This window comes from Marmota monax, unplaced genomic scaffold (assembly GCF_021218885.2).
Source record: "Marmota monax isolate L192 unplaced genomic scaffold, Marmota_monax_Labrador192_F-V1.1 WCK01_AAM20220418_F8-fsc00019, whole genome shotgun sequence".
Classification (NCBI taxonomy): domain Eukaryota; kingdom Metazoa; phylum Chordata; class Mammalia; order Rodentia; family Sciuridae; genus Marmota; species Marmota monax.
Window position 1 is genome coordinate 5,450,651 of NW_026695242.1, and position 16,872 is coordinate 5,467,522.

At 46.0% G+C, this 16,872-nt stretch overlaps 1 protein-coding gene across 3 annotated transcripts; it reads left to right on the forward strand.

The window, feature by feature from the left end:
- Nucleotides 1-217: 217 nt before the first annotated feature.
- Nucleotides 218-15,805, forward strand: Synpo2l (synaptopodin 2 like). 3 transcript variants are annotated; one of them, XM_046419755.2, is made up of 4 exons: nucleotides 218-296; nucleotides 6,864-7,015; nucleotides 7,444-7,958; nucleotides 12,102-15,805. In XM_046419755.2, exons 2-4 carry the CDS (start codon nucleotides 6,966-6,968, stop codon nucleotides 14,273-14,275), a joined length of 2,739 nt encoding a protein of 912 aa, XP_046275711.1. In that variant the 5' UTR covers nucleotides 218-296; nucleotides 6,864-6,965; the 3' UTR covers nucleotides 14,276-15,805. The 3 variants fall into 3 exon arrangements, with proteins under 3 accessions (XP_046275711.1, XP_046275710.1, XP_046275712.1); XM_046419754.2 differs by lacking the exon at nucleotides 218-296 and adding an exon at nucleotides 5,140-5,463; XM_046419756.2 differs by lacking the exons at nucleotides 218-296; nucleotides 6,864-7,015; nucleotides 7,444-7,958 and adding an exon at nucleotides 9,229-9,412.
- The last annotated feature ends 1,067 nt before the right edge of the window (nucleotides 15,806-16,872 follow it).

The window sequence follows — 16,872 nt, forward strand, 5'->3', positions numbered from 1 at the left end:
CGCTCTTCTTTTCTCTGTTATCATGGCTGTCCCCGAGAAATCTCCGCTGAATTTTATTAATTTGGGTTTTGTTTTTTTCAGATGTCCTAATCACTTTATGGTTTCACCAGCTGAGATGCGACTGAGAAGGCTAGGTCGAACTATCTTTAGTAACGCTCCCTCAACCAGTGACGTATAGTGACCTCTGATCCAAACTCTTGAAGCCACTTCCTGCTGACCCTTGACCCCATTGATTTCCGTCTCTAAGTTGCTCTCACTCCTGACCTTTGCTCAGCCTGTGGTGGTGGAAGTAAAAGGTAATCACTCAGCTACCAAAGTGTGCATGGGTTCGATTTCAGGCTCTGCAGTTCACTAGCTAGTATAACTTGCCTGTTTCCGTTTCTTGCCCCAGTAGAATGGGAATAATGACCACCTAAAAGATTGTTGAGAGAATGAACTTAGACGGGTTTCATAGAATGTTTAGTATCACAGAGAGTTCAGGAGTGGCCAGTTGTTATTAACCATTTTTGTACAGTGCTTTCCTTTAAGTGCAGAGCTCTACCACAGCCAAAAGATTTTCCTGTTCTCGGAAAGGGCTACAGTTACAACAATCATTATCCCATTTGATGAATAATTGTAGTTAATCTGTGTAGTATATTTTCATATATATTTCTTTCAATACTATTTAATGATTTTTTTTGAGCACTGCTGTGAACCAACCCGTGCTCTAGGTCCTGCAAATATAATAGTAAAAAAAAAACAAAAACTGCCAGGCTTCGTGGCGCGCATGCCTGTAATCCCAGCAGCTCGGGAGGCTGAGACGGGAGGATCGGAAGTTCAAAGCCAACCTCAGCAATGGTGAGGCGCTAAACAACTCAGTGAGACCCTGTATCTAAAATACAAAATAGGGCTAGGGATATGGCTCAGTGGTTGAGTGCCCCTGAGTTCAATCCCCAGTACCATAAAAAAAAAAAAAAAAAAAGTTCTTGCTCTGAGTCTGGAGGTGTAGTTCAGTAATAGAGTGCTTTCCTAGCCACCTACAACACTGAAAAAAAAAGTTTTTGCTTTTATATCGTTTGAGTTATTCTCTTTTTGTGGTGCTGGGGATTGAACTCAGGGCCTTGTGCATGTGAGGCAAGGACACTACCAACTGAATTATTTCCCCAGCCTGCTTTCATATTTTTTTTTTTAGTTGCAGATAGACACAATATCTTTATTTTATTTTTATGTGGTGCTGAGGCTCAAACAGTAGTGCCTCACACATGTTAGGCAAGTACTCTACCACTGACTATAACCGCGGCCCATCTTGCTTTCATATCCTGACAGTAGATAATTATTTTGAGGCACACATGGCTCATTCATTGAAAAAAGTTACATTTCAATCTGTGCTGGAAACTGTATAGGCATTGGATATACTTTACTAACCAGCCCAATGGTTCCAGTCCTCAGGATCATGTCAATTGTCCCAGGATTAAAAGGATCCTATCATCTGGGAACTTGTTAGAAATGCAAATTTCTGATCCACTCTCGATATATTTAGTCAAAATTTGGAGATGGGCCCCAGTAAACTATGATTTATGGGTCCTCCAACTGATTCCCTTGCTCAATGAGGATTGAGAACCACTAGACTAGATGAGTAATTTGCCAGATTCAAGTAACATTTGTTGAGCACCTGCCATAGGCTGGGCCCTTTGCTAAGTATTTTCACATGACTTATCTCACTTGCCTCTCATACAACAATAGGAAAATAGGTAGGAGGGCTGGGGATATAGCTCAGTAGAGTGCTTACCTAGCATGTACTTAAGGCCCCAGGTTCAATCCCCAGCGCCACCACCAAAAAAAAAAAAAAAAAAAAAAAAAAAACTTGAGCTGGTGTTGTGGCTCAGTGGTAGAGCACTTGCCTTGAAAGTGTGAGGCACCAGATTCGATCCTTGCACCACATAAAAACAAACAAAGGCACTGAGTCCATGCACAACTAAACAAAAAAAAAAAAAAAAAAAAGAAGAAGGTAGGTAGCTTCTTTTTTTTTTTTACTAAAAATTTCATCCCGGGCTGGGGATGTGGCTCAAGCAGTAACGCACTCGCCTGGCACGCGCGGGGCGCTGGGTTCGATCCTCAGCACCACATTAAAAAATAAAATAAAGATGTTGTGTCCACCGAAAACTGAAAAATAAATATTAAAAAAAAATTTCACCCCTAGGAAGAGCTCAGATTTATAGTTTCCTGAGGATAGAGGTTAATGTGTTACATTTTATTGTTTTTTTTATTTCTTCTTTTTAGATATATATAATAGTACAGTATATTTTGACACATTTATACAAATGTGGAGTATAACTTACTCTAACTGGGATCATTTTATTGTTTTGCATTATCTCCACTCAGTGGTTCTCAGAAGAATCATCTGGATTTTTTTTCTGAGTAGTGGAAATTGAACCCAGGACCTCACACATGCTAGGCAAACACTCTTACCAAAGTCACAGGCCCATCTGTAGTGCTGTTAAAAATGCCAATACCAGGCCAGCAAAGTGGCACATGTCTGCAATTTTAGTGACTCGGGAGGCAGAAAGATCACGAGTTAGTGAAGGCCTAAGCAATTTAATAAGACCTTGTTTGAAAATAAAACAATAAAAAGGGCTGGGGATGTAGTTCAGTGGTAGAGCACACCTGGTTTGAAAAATAAACAAAAAAGCCACTAATATAGCACAATGGCTGACATATAGCTAGTCCTTAATAAGTTTTTTGAGAAAGGGTCTTTGTAAATTTCCCAGACTGGTCTTAAACTCCTAGGTTCAGTGGATCCTCCTGCCTTAGCCTCCAGAGTAGCTGAGACTACAGGCATATACCACTATGTCCAGCTTAATAAATATTTGAATAGTGAATGAAGGGATATCTAGATCCTGCTTTTATTGATGAGGCCAAGTAACTGCATGAGGTCACACAGGTAATAAATGGTGAAACAAGAACTCAAATCTAAGCCAGTGTGGTGACGTATGCCTATAATTGCCAGGGGCTCAGGAGGCTGAGACAGGAGGATTTCAAATTCAAAGCCAGCCTCAGCAAAAAAGCAAGGCACTAAGCAACTTAGTGAGACTCTGTTGTTGTTTTGTTTTTTTTTTTTTTTTAGAGAGAGAGAGAGAATTTTAATATTTATTTTTTAGTTTTCAGTGGACACAACATCTTTGTTTGTATGTAGTGCTGAGGATCAAACCCGGGCCACACGCATGCCAGGAGAGCGCGCTACTGCTTGAGCCACATCCCCAGCCCGAGACTCTGTTTTTAAGTAAAATACAAAATAGGGTTGGGATGTGGTTGAGTGCCCCTGAGTGCCCCAGTACCTCCCCCACCCTCCGCCAAAAAAAAGAACTCAAGTCAAGTTCTTACCCAGAATTCTGTATTTTCTATGACTATATCATATACCAAGGCAAACAGCATTAACACAATAAGGGAGCAGCCAGTCCATAAAACTGTAGTCTGATAATCACAGTTACAGCACCATGTTATGTTTTGTAATAAAGAGGTCTCTTAATGGTAAGGCACCTTCATGCAATAGAAATCTAAAAACAAGTAGAGATTTTGTTACTGACATGAATTGGTATATTTACACATGCCTATCTGTGTCCATTTTCACATGGCAACCTAGGTATTGTAATGATAATTTAGCAAACATTTATTGAACACTCTTTACATCAATCATCACTCTGTGGGCTGTTGATGGCACACAGTTCTTGACTCAAACTTTCTCACACTCCAGGCAGGAAGAACAGAATTATACTATTGGCTGAAAAACAAAACAGTAGAAGTATGAACAAGATATGTGTGTTGACCAAAGGAAGGAAGAATTAACTTTATAGGTAGAGAGTTGGCAGGGGATCAGAAAAGACTTTAAGGAAGAGGTAACAACACAACTGAAGCAGAGCTGATCAGAGTTCCTCTACACAGACTCCTCTCTATCCCTGCAGTGAGATACAGATTTCCATTTTGCTTAACAGGTAAATTTGAAATGGAGGGAAAATCTAAATAAACTATCTAGCTTCCTTTGCTTTTAGTTACTTGCTTTTAGTTGACTTTTAAAATCACATATTTATTTTAGAGGTCACAGAGCTGAGATGTGTCATTGTCCCCTACTAGCTTTGTTGTAGATATCACCTCTGACATGTGGGCTATGATGATAATAATTGCTTAGGTTACTTTTCAGGGAATTGAAGGCCACTTTTGCTAAAACTACTTGGAGCTGTACAGGTACTCAGTGGGTGACTGTTTGATCTCAGAAGGCCTCCACTCTCCGATCATGCTAATTCCACCATTTTCCTTACATGAATCCTAAAAAGAGCTATGAAAACTGGTTACATATGTGCAGACCCCTGATTAATTCAATCTCTAATCACCTTTCCCCATGCCTTAGGCCACCTCATGAATAAACTCTTGCTGTTTTCCAAATCTTGTCATTTCAAGCCAGGTTTGGTGGCACATTCCTGTAATCCCAGTGACTCAGGAGACTGAGGCAAGAACACAAGTTCAAGGCAAGCCTTGCCAATGTAGTGAGACCCTGTCTCAAAATAAAAAATAAAAAGAAGGGGCTGAGGATGTAGCTTGCCTTGCATGCACACAGCCCTGGGTTTAATCCCTAGCGTGCATGCACGTGCACGCGCACACACACACACACACACACACAAAATAAATAAATAAATAAATAAATAAAAAGGGAAAAGGGCTGGGGATGTAGATTAGTGGTAAAGTGTCTCTGGGTTCAATACTGAAGGGAAAAAAACTTGGCATTTTTGTGATTAGTATACTATGTGGCGGACAAAACAGGCCTGGCATGGTGACAAATTCATACAGTACAGCAAAGGGACACTCTTTCCTGGGATTTTATGGAGCCATTTCTTGCCAGCTCTGGTACTGAGCCCCTCCTGCCCCTGGCTCCTACCACTTTGACATGGGCTTTGGAGGAAAGCAGTTGAGATTAGTCCATGATCATATCAGGGAAGGCACAGTCCCTGAAAGGGTATACAATAGTTCTAGGGCTCCAGAGAGCTAGTACTCTGAGTCCTAAGTTAAAGGCCCATGCAGTAGAAGGGGAGACATGTAGGGCAGAAGTTTGTGCTATAATTAGCTCTAGGAGTAGCACAACTGGGAGAAGAAGAGGAGGAGAGTACAGCCGGCAACTATTTTGAGCACAGCTCCGATTGACGGGACATGTGTGCTGGACTGTACTGATCCCAAGGCCAAGTTGCCTGCCTGCCGTATGTGGTGTGGGGGGGAGGCCTGGGGCAGCAGGAGCAGGACAGCCGGACAGGCAGGCCGGACGGGGTACCAGCGCCTCAACTTCTCTCCCTTGGGACACTGTCCAAACGCCAGGGCCATAGGCCAAGCTGAGCGATGGGTGCTGAGGAGAAGGTGCTGGTCACACTATCAGGGGGAGCCCCCTGGGGCTTCCGACTTCAGGGTGGGGCCGAACAGAGGAAACCCTTACAGGTGTCCAAGGTAAGGTAGAGCCCCTGAAATGCAGTTTCAGGGAAAAGGGAACACTGGGGGATTTGGGAAGAATCATGTGGCGGCCAATGGGGAGGTGGGTAAGCGGGGCTGTGAAAAAGAGGCTGTGGGTAGGTGGGCAGATGAGTAGGGAAGCATGCTCAAGTCTGGAAGAGGGAGTAGTGTCTGATCACAAACTTCTTCTAGGGACCTCCTAGAAAAGAGAATTCCTGGTTTCCAGAGAGTAGAGAAAAAGAAAAGCTCTACTTCAGTTTCCTGTAGCACCATGGTAGCAGAGGCTGGGGTCTGGTCATCCAGTGCTTGCTCTCCTGCGTGTATCCCTCTACTCCAAACTCCAGGAATGTAGGGAAGGTTCTAATTTCTCTCTGACTAAACTGATATGTGACAAGCTGAGATTGTTTCACCCAGCCCAGCCCAGCCCTGCCCTGCCCTTCCTTGCCTTGCCCTGCCCTGCTTTGCCCTGCTGTTCACTGCCCTGCCCTGCCTTGCTCATGCCTTCAGTGCTCTTCTTTCCATAAGTCAGTTCCTTTCTCTCACTAGACAAGACTTTTCGAGGTGCTGGGAGGGTTTTGGCAATATCTGGCCTCTCAGATGAAAAGTCATTACCCTTTTGGTTTCATCCTACAGACTTAGTTTTCTGAACTGTAAAGTATGGGTAATAATAGTACCTATTTCATAGAACCATTCTAAGAATTAAGTGTAGTAACACATGCAGCACAGTACCTAACAACTTAGTAAGAACTCAACAAGTGGTAGCCATGTATGTGCACACATACACACACACAAACATAATCTCCCAGAATCCAGTTGGTCTGGATCTGAAATATTTTTTTTCAGTACTAGGGATATAACACAGGGGCACTCTGTCATTGAGCTACATCACCAGCATTTATTATTATTATTTATTTATTTATTTTCTTAATTTTGAGACAAAGTCTTCTGAGTTGCTGAGACTGGGCTCAAACTTGCAATCCTCCTGCCTCAACTTCTCAAGTCTCTGGAATTACAGGCATGTGCCACTACAGCTGGCTTTGATCTGGAATACTAGTCTAAAATCTTAATTTGTAATGGCACCTGGGATTCCATGGCCTCGAAAAGAACTATTGCCCTTGGAGGAAAATCTTGGTGATATACCACCATTTCTAGTACCTCTTCTGCATGGTTTTCTCCAAACCCCTTTCATTCAGTGGTTATCCTGTCTCCCATCAATGATGTATTACTCCCACCAATCTGCATTTTCCCTCTAGATAGTCTTCTTCAGCTACAGTTCTGTGCACTCCCCACCCTCTTACTTTACGAAATAAAATCCTCTCATGTGGGTCCTTCTTGCTTTCCTTTCGTTCTTCTCCCTTTGGAGCCCTCCATCATTTACAATTTTTCCTCCATCTCAGATCCGAAGACGGAGCCAGGCTGGCAGAGCAGGACTCCGAGAGAGGGACCAGCTCTTGGCAATAAATGGAGTTTCTTGTACCAGTCTCTCTCATGCCAGTGCCATGAGCCTCATCGATGCCTCAGGGAATCAGCTTGTCCTCACTGTGCAGCGGTATGGACTCCTCCTTTCCTTTTCCCCTAGTCCAGGAATCCCCTTCTCTTTCTTAGCCCTATGTCTCACTGGCCAGGCTTCAGCAACTAACAAGTACCTATCTCTGCTCATACATTCCTTCTAGAAAATAAACATTTGTGTTTGCCTCCCCAAAGTATTTGAATGTATCTGCAATTAAAGGATAGAGTGTCGAGCAGGTGTTTGAGTGATGGATCTACTTCAACCTCTGGCCTGTCTCTTCCTCATCATATTTTCCTCAAAGCTCATATCTACTCACTGCTCTCCAAGCACATTTGCTTCCCATTTTGTCTTTAGATCTTCACTTTATATATAGTTAGTCTCCTTTCTCTTTTCTCTCTTCCCCCATTTCTTTCACATCACTTTAGCTGTTACACAGACTCTCAAGTTCTGTCATCTTTCCCATTCAGGGTAGCAGATGAAGGGCCTGTGAGATCTCCATCCCCTGGGGGGCTTCAGGTGCTGTCACCCTTATCTCCACTGAGTCCTGAGCCTCCTGGTGCTCCGGTTCCTCAGCCTCTTCAGCCTGGAAGCCTTCGCTCACCCCCTGACAGCGAGGCTTACTATGGAGAGACAGACAGTGATGCTGATGGTCCTGCCACCCAGGAGAAGACCCGTCGGCCCCGCCGCCGAGGCCCCATGAGGCCCACCCCTCCAGGAGCCCCACCTGATGAGGTCTACCTGTCTGACAGCCCTGCAGAGCCAGCACCTGCCAGCACTGGCCCTCCCAGCCAGGGTGACAGCCGTGTGAGCTCCCCATCTTGGGAAGAAGGGACAGCCCTTCAACCACCCCCAGCTGAGGCATTGCTGTTACCCCATGGTCCACTCCGGCCTGGCCCTCATCTCATCCCTATGGTGGGACCTGTTACCCACCCAGTGGCAGAAGATCTTACTACCACCTACACCCAGAAGGCCAAGCAAGCCAGTGAGTCCCTGAACCCTTTTTTTTTTTCCTAGCCAGGATCTGATCTCTAAATCATCTCCATATCTACACATTCTACCTATCTCATGCCCCTTCAATGCAGTCTCTGGGACAAGTAGAGAAGAGTGATAAACGAAAGGGGAGAATAATTATTCTCATGGTCCCTATTACTTTTGCTGTTTATACCAGTGTAGCCAAAAGGTACAGGTATCAGTGGCTCAGAAGCCTGAGGCAGGAGGATTGCAAGTTTTAGGCCAGCCTAAGCAATTTAGCAAGACCTTGTCTCAAGTAAAAAAAATTAAAAGGGCTGGGGATGTAGCTCAGTGATAAAGTGACCCTGGGTTCAATCTCCAGTATACACACACACACACACACACACACACACAGGTGGTTCAGTCAACCTAAGAACATAATAATCTGAGAAAATGGAAAGAGACATGAATAGATAAGAGGTTTGGTGGTGGTTACTATTGTTTTACTGGTTTCCAGGATGGGGTGAAGGCAGAGGACAGACACAAGCAGGGGAATATTGGGAAGCTGGGGCAAGGCTATAAGGACTCCTTACAAGTGTTAATTGCAGGCATGGTATCAAAATTACCTTTGACATTTGTAAGTTCAATTGGGATTCCTGGGGACTGAGAGGCTATGAGATGGTCATGAGATCCCTAGGAAGTGGTAGAGGGAGGGATCTTTGGCTCCTTATCTCAGGAAAGAATGTAGGCCTGGATAGAAAAAGCCAGTCCCACTTATCTCAGGCTCTTTGCTATTTTTGATGTGAGCTGCAGAACCAGACCTAAAGTGAAATTTTCCCCTGTCCTATGCCTCCCTTGCTCCTCCCACAGAGACCTTTTTTGTCACCTCTGAAATTTCAGGGTTCTCCTCTAATTCTCATCTTTCTTTCCTTCCTTTCACCACTCTGATTCCTATTCCGTATTTTTGGGTCTCTGGGTTTGAGGAGCTAAGGACATAACAATTTAGAGTTTGACATCCCTGAGAGTGTTCAGTATCCCACAAAGAAATTCCAAATGCATGCCCAGGATCCCATAATTATCCCCAGTTCTCATTTTAGCGTCCCCTCCCTTCTCATCATGCTGGGTGAGACTGTAGTGGCTCAGGGATATTTTTAATCAAGTAGACCTCATTGTCCAGTGGGAGGGGTGGAGAGTAGGGTAGCCAGGTGCTCATGTCCATCACACCAGGACTTATGGGGCAGCCAGAGAAAGGGGGGGGGGAGGCTCCAAAAATAGCTTAGTGAGCTCATTCAGCTGTCAGCTCTGGGGACAAGACAAAGGGGCTTTAAAAGTCGTGGGGGATGGATCAAGCTGGTCCTGCTCCAGCCAGCACTGCCTTTCTCGGCATGGAGACCTTTGAGTCCATCAGCCAAGAACCCCTCAGCCAAGCCAGCTGTGACAAATCCCCAGGTCCAGTTCCTGAGCTCCAAGACTCGTTCTATGCAGGTACTATCCTCTCACATTTGAGAGAGTTCTGGTGTTTAGAATGGAGTGTGATGCTTCAATAGTTAAAGAAGGATAGACTTTGAATAAGGTTTATTCTCTTATCCCCTTTTTCTGTTTTTTTTTTAATATTTTTTAGTTGTTGATGGACTTTTATTTTATTTATTTGTATGTGGTGCTGAGAATTGAACCTAGTGCCTAATACACGCTAAGCCAGCGTGCTACCACTGAGCCACAACCCCAGCCCCATCTTATCCTCTTTTTCTTTTCTGTCTTCTTTCTTTTCTTAGGAGAGCATCACTGCCCCTTTTTTAGAATGGGTTGATGTTATGGCCACATGTCAAAGGGGTCTATGGCCACATGAGCTGAAGAAAACTCATAGGAACAGTGTGTGTGTGTGTGTGTGTGTGTGTGTGTTTGTGTGTGTGTGTGTGAAAGAGAGAGAGAGAGAGAAAGTTCCTATTATGAATATAGGAAGGCATGAATGTGTGAATCTGTGGGAAAAGATATATATACAAGAAATTATCTGAACATATGTGCAGTTAGTGTCAAGAAAGCTTTGAGGGCTGGGGATGTGGCTCAAGCAGTAGCGCGCTCGCCTGGCATGCGTGCGGCCAGGGTTCGATCCTCAGCACCACATACAAACAAAGATGTTGTGTCCGCCAAAAACTAAAAAGATAAATATTAAAATTCTCTCTCTCTCTTTAAAAAATAAAAAAAAAAGAAAGCTTTGAGAGTTAAGGTCACTCATAGATGACCTTAGCATTGTGTTAAGTGCTAAACTTACTTACATTACTATGTTTAATCCTCATAGCAACCCTATGAGGTAGCCATTATTATCCTCATTTACAGATGAGGAAACTGAACTTCAATGAGGTGAAGTAATTCACCCAAGAACAAAAAACCTGAAATGAACTATGACTCCAGTGCCTATTCTTTCTACAGTACTATTCAGTGTTATAGACGCTCGAATGAGAGAAATGAAAGCCCTAATTAGAAAGGTGATTAGTGGCTAGGCATGTTGGCACTCGTCTGTAATTCCTGCAGTTTGGAAGGCTGAGGCAGGAGGATCGCAAGTTGGAGGTCAGCTTTGGCAACTTAGTGAGACCCTGTCTCAAAATTAAATAAAAGGGCTGAGGGTGTAGCTCAGTGATAGACTGTCCCTGGGTTCATTGCGCAGTGCCTTAAAAAAGAAAAAAAAAAAAAGAACTTGTTGTCTTTTTTAAATTTTTTTTTTAGGGCACAATACTTTTATTTTATTTATTTTTATGTGGTACTGAGAATTGAACCCAGTACCTCACATGTTCTAGGCAAGCACTCTACCACTGAGCTACAACCCCCACCCCAAGAACCTTGTATCTTGAGTGAGTGGAAAGTAGATGGAATTTCAAGAATTTTTCAGTAGGAACTGGGGACCACAGGCCAGGCAGTATCCATGTTTAAGGCTAGGTCTTAACAGCAGGACAGCCTCTCCCATTTCCTAGCTCCACCTACCCAGGCCTCACATGGCATGCAAAGCCCTGCCCTGGTTCTCTTTAGCACACAGTCCTTCTGTGACTGCCTGGTGGCAGCAGCCTGAACTCTGTACATTAAAAGGCCTGGCAAAGGCATGGAAATTGGGGGACATTTCTGACCTCCCCCCAAAGAAACCTATTTCATTTCTATCACCATTTTAGAGAAAAGGACAATATATTTACCTGATGCCTTTGAGATATCCTAAAGATTTGGAGGGTTGCCTTGGAGAACGGCACTCTGGCTTTTCCTGACTTTTGGATCTGAGACTAACTACTGGCTGTGAGTAGAAAGGGGTATGGAGCACAGAGGAGTGCCCTGGTAGTTGAAGGGCCAAGATCAAACCTAAAATACTCTCTGTTAGTAACAGGGTCTCTGCAGGAGGAACTCTGGAAAGAAAAGCCACCTGGAGGGTGCCTTGTGTGAATGTATTTAAGTAACTATTTTTGTATGGGCATGTGTGTATTTGCATATATGTATGTGAGGAGTTTATAAGCTGGAATATACCTGAATGAGAGAAAAATACATAAGAGAAAGTATGTCCACGGTTAACTTCCGGTAGACAGATATTCTTGTTGAAATGGTGTATCATGGGAGTTATTTCTATGAGTGTTTACGATATGGACTACATGAGGGAGATGGAATTGACTGAAGATCTCATTGCTAAGAAGCCTTTGTGTCTTGGTCCTAGGGGTAACAGGTGGGAAGAGGGTGTAAATCCCCACCCCACCTAACATGGTCTCTATTGTGGTGGAAAATTGTCCCTTCTCATTTTTTCTCTCTCTGGGACCTGCCTTTTTTTCTTTTCTGCCATGGAAAGTGACACCTCCCCCCTATGTCAGTCAGGAATGGGAGGCAGGTGAGGAATGTGTGTGGGGTGGATAAGGGAACATCTCTGGACAGATAGGGACAGAATAGAGGAAGAGGTATGGTCACAGCAGTCAGGACAGCCAACTGGACTGCCTTTCCTTTAACTGTCCTTGGTTTCGCCTTGCACCCTCCACTCTGTCCCCAAGTCAGAGGACTTTGATTGGCAGGAGGCATTGTGGGGTCTGGCCAGTGAAAACAAGAGGTGGGAGTTGTGAGGGAGATGGCTGGGATGAGAGGTGAAAACTTTGGGGAGCAAGAATAGAAGAGGTTGTAAACCCCCACTGATCAATCTACTGCTTGGCCTCCTCAGAACTGCAACGTGCAGAGAGCCTCCAAGAGAAGAGTGTGAAGGAGGCCAAGACCAAATGCAGGACGATTGCATCCCTGCTAACTGCAGCTCCCAACCCTCACTCCAAGGGGGTGCTTATGTTTAAGAAACGACGGCAAAGAGCAAAGAAGTACACCCTAGTGAGCTTCGGGGCTGCAGCTGGCACAGGCGCTGAGGAGGAGGACGGCATCCCCCCAACAAGCGAGTCTGAGCTGGATGAAGAGGCCTTCTCTGACGCCCGCAGCCTCACCAATCAGTCTGACTGGGATAGCCCCTATCTGGACATGGAGCTGGCCAGGGTGGGTTCAAGAGCAGCCGATGGCCAGGGCCCCGGGCTAGGAGGGCAATTGAGTGAGACCTCTGGCAGAGGGGTCCAGCTCTTTGAACAGCAGCGCCAGCGCGCAGCCTCCAGCATCAAGGAGCTGGATCGTGTGGGTCCAGCAGCCACGCTCAATGGACAGGGTCTGCAGTCACCACCTCGGGCCCAGAGTGCTCCCCCAGAAGCTGCTGTACTCCCGCCCAGCCCTTTGCTGGCCCCTGTTGTCAGCCCTAGACCTTTTCTTCCAGATGGTGGCGCACCGACCCCAGCTCCAAGCATCTTTAACAGGTCAGCTAGGCCCTTTACCCCGGGCTTACAAGGGCAGAGGCCAGGTACCACCTCGGTTATTTTCAGGCCCTCAGGCCCCAAGAGGGCGAATGAAAGCCTGGGAGTCCTCAGCCCAGCTCCACCTCCCTTTGCGTCCTCTCCACAGGGGCCCACTTCTCTGCCCAGCTTCACCACAGGGGTGTCCAGCCTCGCGCCCGCCTCAGGTTCCCCCAGCATACCACGCTCCTCGGGCCCTGTGACGGCTACCAGCTCCCTGTACATCCCAGCCCCCAGTAGGCCTGTTACACCCGGGGGCGCCCCAGAGTCCTCCGCTCCTCCTAGCGCAGGTGCCATGACCTCCACTGCTTCTATCTTCCTGTCATCGCCTCTGCGACCCTCTGCGCGCTCAGAGGGGCCGGCTCCAGGCCCCGCGGCCCCTGAGCCCTCCAGCGCTCGGGAGCAGCGCATCTCTGTGCCAGCTGCCCGCACCGGCATCCTGCAGGAGGCCCGGCGCCGCGGGACCCGGAAACAGATGTTCCGGCCAGGAAACCAGGAGACGAAGAACTCGCCCAACCCGGAGCTGCTATCCCTGGTGCAGAACCTGGATGAAAAACCCCGGACCGGCGGTGCTGAATCTGGTCCCGAGGAGGATGCTTTGAGCCTCGGAGCTGAAGCCTGTAATTTCATGCAGCCACCAGGGGGCAGCAGTTACAAGACCCTGCCTCACGTGACACCTAAAATTCCGGCTCCAATAGCTCCCAAGACCCCACCCCCCATGGCTCCTAAGACTCCACCCCCAGTTGCTCCGAAACCGGCATCTCGAGGGCTCCTTGATGGGCTAGTGAATGGGGCGACCCCTCCAGCTTCAATCCCTGAGCCACCAAGGCTGCAGGGCAGGGGTGGGGAGCTGTTTGCCAAGCGGCAGAGCCGGGCCGACAGGTATGTAGTGGAAGCTACACCTGGTCCTGGTCTTGGCCCTGGTCCTCGGCCCAGAAGTCCATCTCCTACCCCCTCGCTGCCCCCTTCATGGAAATATTCACCTAACATTCGTGCCCCACCTCCTATTGCTTATAACCCACTGCTTTCACCCTTTTTCCCCCAGGCTGCCCGAACACTCCCTAATAAGGCTCAATCTCAGGGGCCTCGGGCAACCCCCAAACAGGGCATCAAGGCTCTGGATTTCATGCGACATCAGCCCTACCAGCTTAAATCTGCCATGTTCTGTTTTGATGAGGTTCCTCCAACTCCTGGCCCCACCTCCTCAGGGACCCCCAAAACTGTTCGAGTCCAGGAAATCCGCCGATTTTCCACTCCGGCACCCCAACCCACTGCAGAGCCCTTGGCTCCCACTGTGCTTGCCCCTCGAGCAGCCACTACACTGGATGAGCCCATCTGGAGGGCAGAGCTGGCCTCAGCCTCTGTTTCTAGCCCAATTCTTCCTCCAGAATCTCCTAGGAGTCTTAGAACCACCCCTAGCTCCTGTAGTTTTCAGGTGGCCAGGCCCAGATTCTCGGCCATCAGAACAGGATTACAGGCTCATGTGTGGAAACCTGGAGCAGGGCACCAATGAGCCGGAAATAGGTCCCAGGACCATGGAGAAGTGGAACATCCAGTCTCTGAAGTGACTTCTCCTGCCCTATCATACCCTCAAGCATCAGGAGGTTAAATTCCCTCCAACCAGAAATAGTTTTGGAGTTAAGTGTCCCATCCCTAGCTTCATCCTGACTTTCCCATCTCCCTGCTGCTTTCCAACCTATTATCTCTGCTTTGGTATCTTTGCTTCTCCTTGTCTCTGTATTTACTTGCCTGGAACTCTCTTTATCTCCTGGTCTCTCTATCCATGTGCCTCCAGAGGTCTCTATTTCTTTACATTTGTGCTTCCTCTGTGGGTCTCATTTTAATGTTCAGTGAGAAGCACACAGAATGTAAGTAACACTGGGACCTCAGACAAGGAGCTCCCCACTAACAGTCAGCCAAGGGACTGAATTGACCCCTATTTGTCTACCCACTCCCAGTTTTCATTCTGCTTTCTCAAGGTTATCTGGCATATTCCTAGGTATGTATGTGTGTATGCCAGTATGTGCACGTGTGTGTGATCAGGATTTGACCTGGCAAGTGATCAGATATGCCACAGATGTGCTCTTCTGAGACAAAAGTAAGAGGGGAGGTCTAAATAAAGACCTTATCTGGGTCTTTTCCTTGTGCTGACAGAAGGGTCAGATATCCCTACATGGAATCTAGCAGGGAGAAAGAGCTACACTGAAGAATAATTCCTTAGCATCTGTAGCAGGTGCTACATCTTGTGAAACTAATGGAGTATGACAAGACTGAAGGACTGGGACAATTTGCATAGGCTAAGGTAGACCAGGAATAGAACTAAGAATTCTTCTGTTTCACTGCATTTCACAAAATTAGCAATTAGAGGTCCATGATGAGCAATTCAGTATTCAGGAAGTAAAAGAGAGAAAGAGGGAGAATTTCCTCTAAGAATGAACAAATTATTGTCTTCATTGTTTCATAAGCCTAAAACAGAAAGAAAGGCTGGGGAGAATGAGATAGAAACCAGTTGCAGAGCAGAAATGAGTGAAAGTGATTGAGCCAGAGAGAAGCATAGAGGGGGCAGTCTTGGCAGAGAAACCCCACAAGAAGCCAACTGTGAGCAAGAGGGGGACTGAGAAAAATTTTGAGGAAAAAGAACGTATTTGTTAAAGTGAAGTGCGTTGTGGGATGTGGGATGATAGTGAGAGGGAAGCATGAGGGTGTGTGCTGAATGTTGAAAGAAGAGTTTGTGTCCATGCTATCTCCCATGAGTCTATCCTTCAGTTTGTCTTCTGCAGCATGTCATGACTATCTGGGAAAGAACAGGGAAATACCCAGAACCAAAACCTCTTTTCAGTCCTACTCCATTCCTAGCTTGTGTTCCTTTTCAGCTTTAGTTCCTAATTTCCGATCCTAGAAGAGTATGGATTCACCTCTCACCAAGACTACCACCAGCCACGTTTGCTGTTTGATCTGGAAAATGATCATTTCCTTTACATACAGGGTGTGAGTCACAGTCCTTTGGTTTGTGCACAAGAATAAACTTATGCCCCATACTTTCTATTGCTGTCATCTCTTCTGATTTTATACACAAATCCTGACCCCACCTTGATCGTCTCTGACCCATTCCTCTAATTCAATTTCAAATTTCTATTTCCAATCCTGCCCTCCATTTTTCAGTCCTTTGCCCTTCATTCCCTAGTCTTTTACTCCTATCAAATGTATCCTTCTTTGATTTAGGCACCTCCACCTCTCCTCTTTATTTCTTCTCAGTGCAGTCTCCATCAGATTTCTCCTCCTCTCCTTCTACTGCTCCATACTTTTCAGGCAAGGAAATTGTGAGAAGTTTGCCATCAACATTTCCTACTTATAGGAAACATCCATGTTAAACATTCTCTGGGAATTAAATGAAGGGATAGTAAAAGGTGAAAGATTTATATGAGATAAATGAAGGAATAATAATGAATGAGAAGGGAGAGTGAAGAAAGAAAGTTGGAGGAGCGGATTGAGGCTAATCGAGAAGCGAAGGCATCAGAATCCGGAGAGACTGAGAAGGAAAGTGCCATTGCTCCAATTAACCAGCAGAGGGCATATTTGTGCCAATAACTAGATGTTTGCAAACACCAGAGACCATAGGGCTAAATAGCCTGTCTTCATCCACTAAAGCAGTTCTAGATATTCAATCATACGACATTAAACTTTGAGTTTGTTTTTTAGAGGTGATGATGAAATCACCTTTTGATACTTGTGTTTCTTCTTCTAAGTTGCTTCCTTGTGTTGGGAAGGAACAGAGGAGGAGGACTAAAGATGAAGGATCTGGAAGCATAGCTGGTCTGGACAGAAACCAATGTGGTAGTAGGTAGGGGAACTTTGAGCCCCTATCCTGAACCTGGAAAGTATAGAATGGAAGGAGGGTATGAACAGGAAAAGTGGAGACGTCCCAGAGGGACAGGAGTATATTCTGTAAACTTCAAAAACCATTTCCTGCTGGGCACAGTGGCCTATTCCTGTAATCCCAGCAGCTCAAAGGCTGAGGCAGGAGAATCTCAAGTCCAAAAGGCATTCTCAGCAATAGTGAGGCACGAAGCAACTCAGTGAGATCCTGTCTCAAAATGAAATACAAAATGG

What these genes read in the sequence shown, in the direction of transcription:
- Synpo2l (XM_046419754.2), top strand. Translation starts at nt 5,359, where the DNA reads ATGGGTGCTGAGGAGAAGGTGCTGGTCACACTATCAGGGGGAGCCCCC. An exon ending in AACCCTTACAGGTGTCCAAG is followed by an intron (nt 5,464 to 6,863) that starts GTAAGGTAGAGC and finishes CCTCCATCTCAG; the next exon opens with ATCCGAAGACGGAGCCAGGC. An exon ending in CCAGAAGGCCAAGCAAGCCA is followed by an intron (nt 7,959 to 12,101) that starts GTGAGTCCCTGA and finishes TGGCCTCCTCAG; the next exon opens with AACTGCAACGTGCAGAGAGC.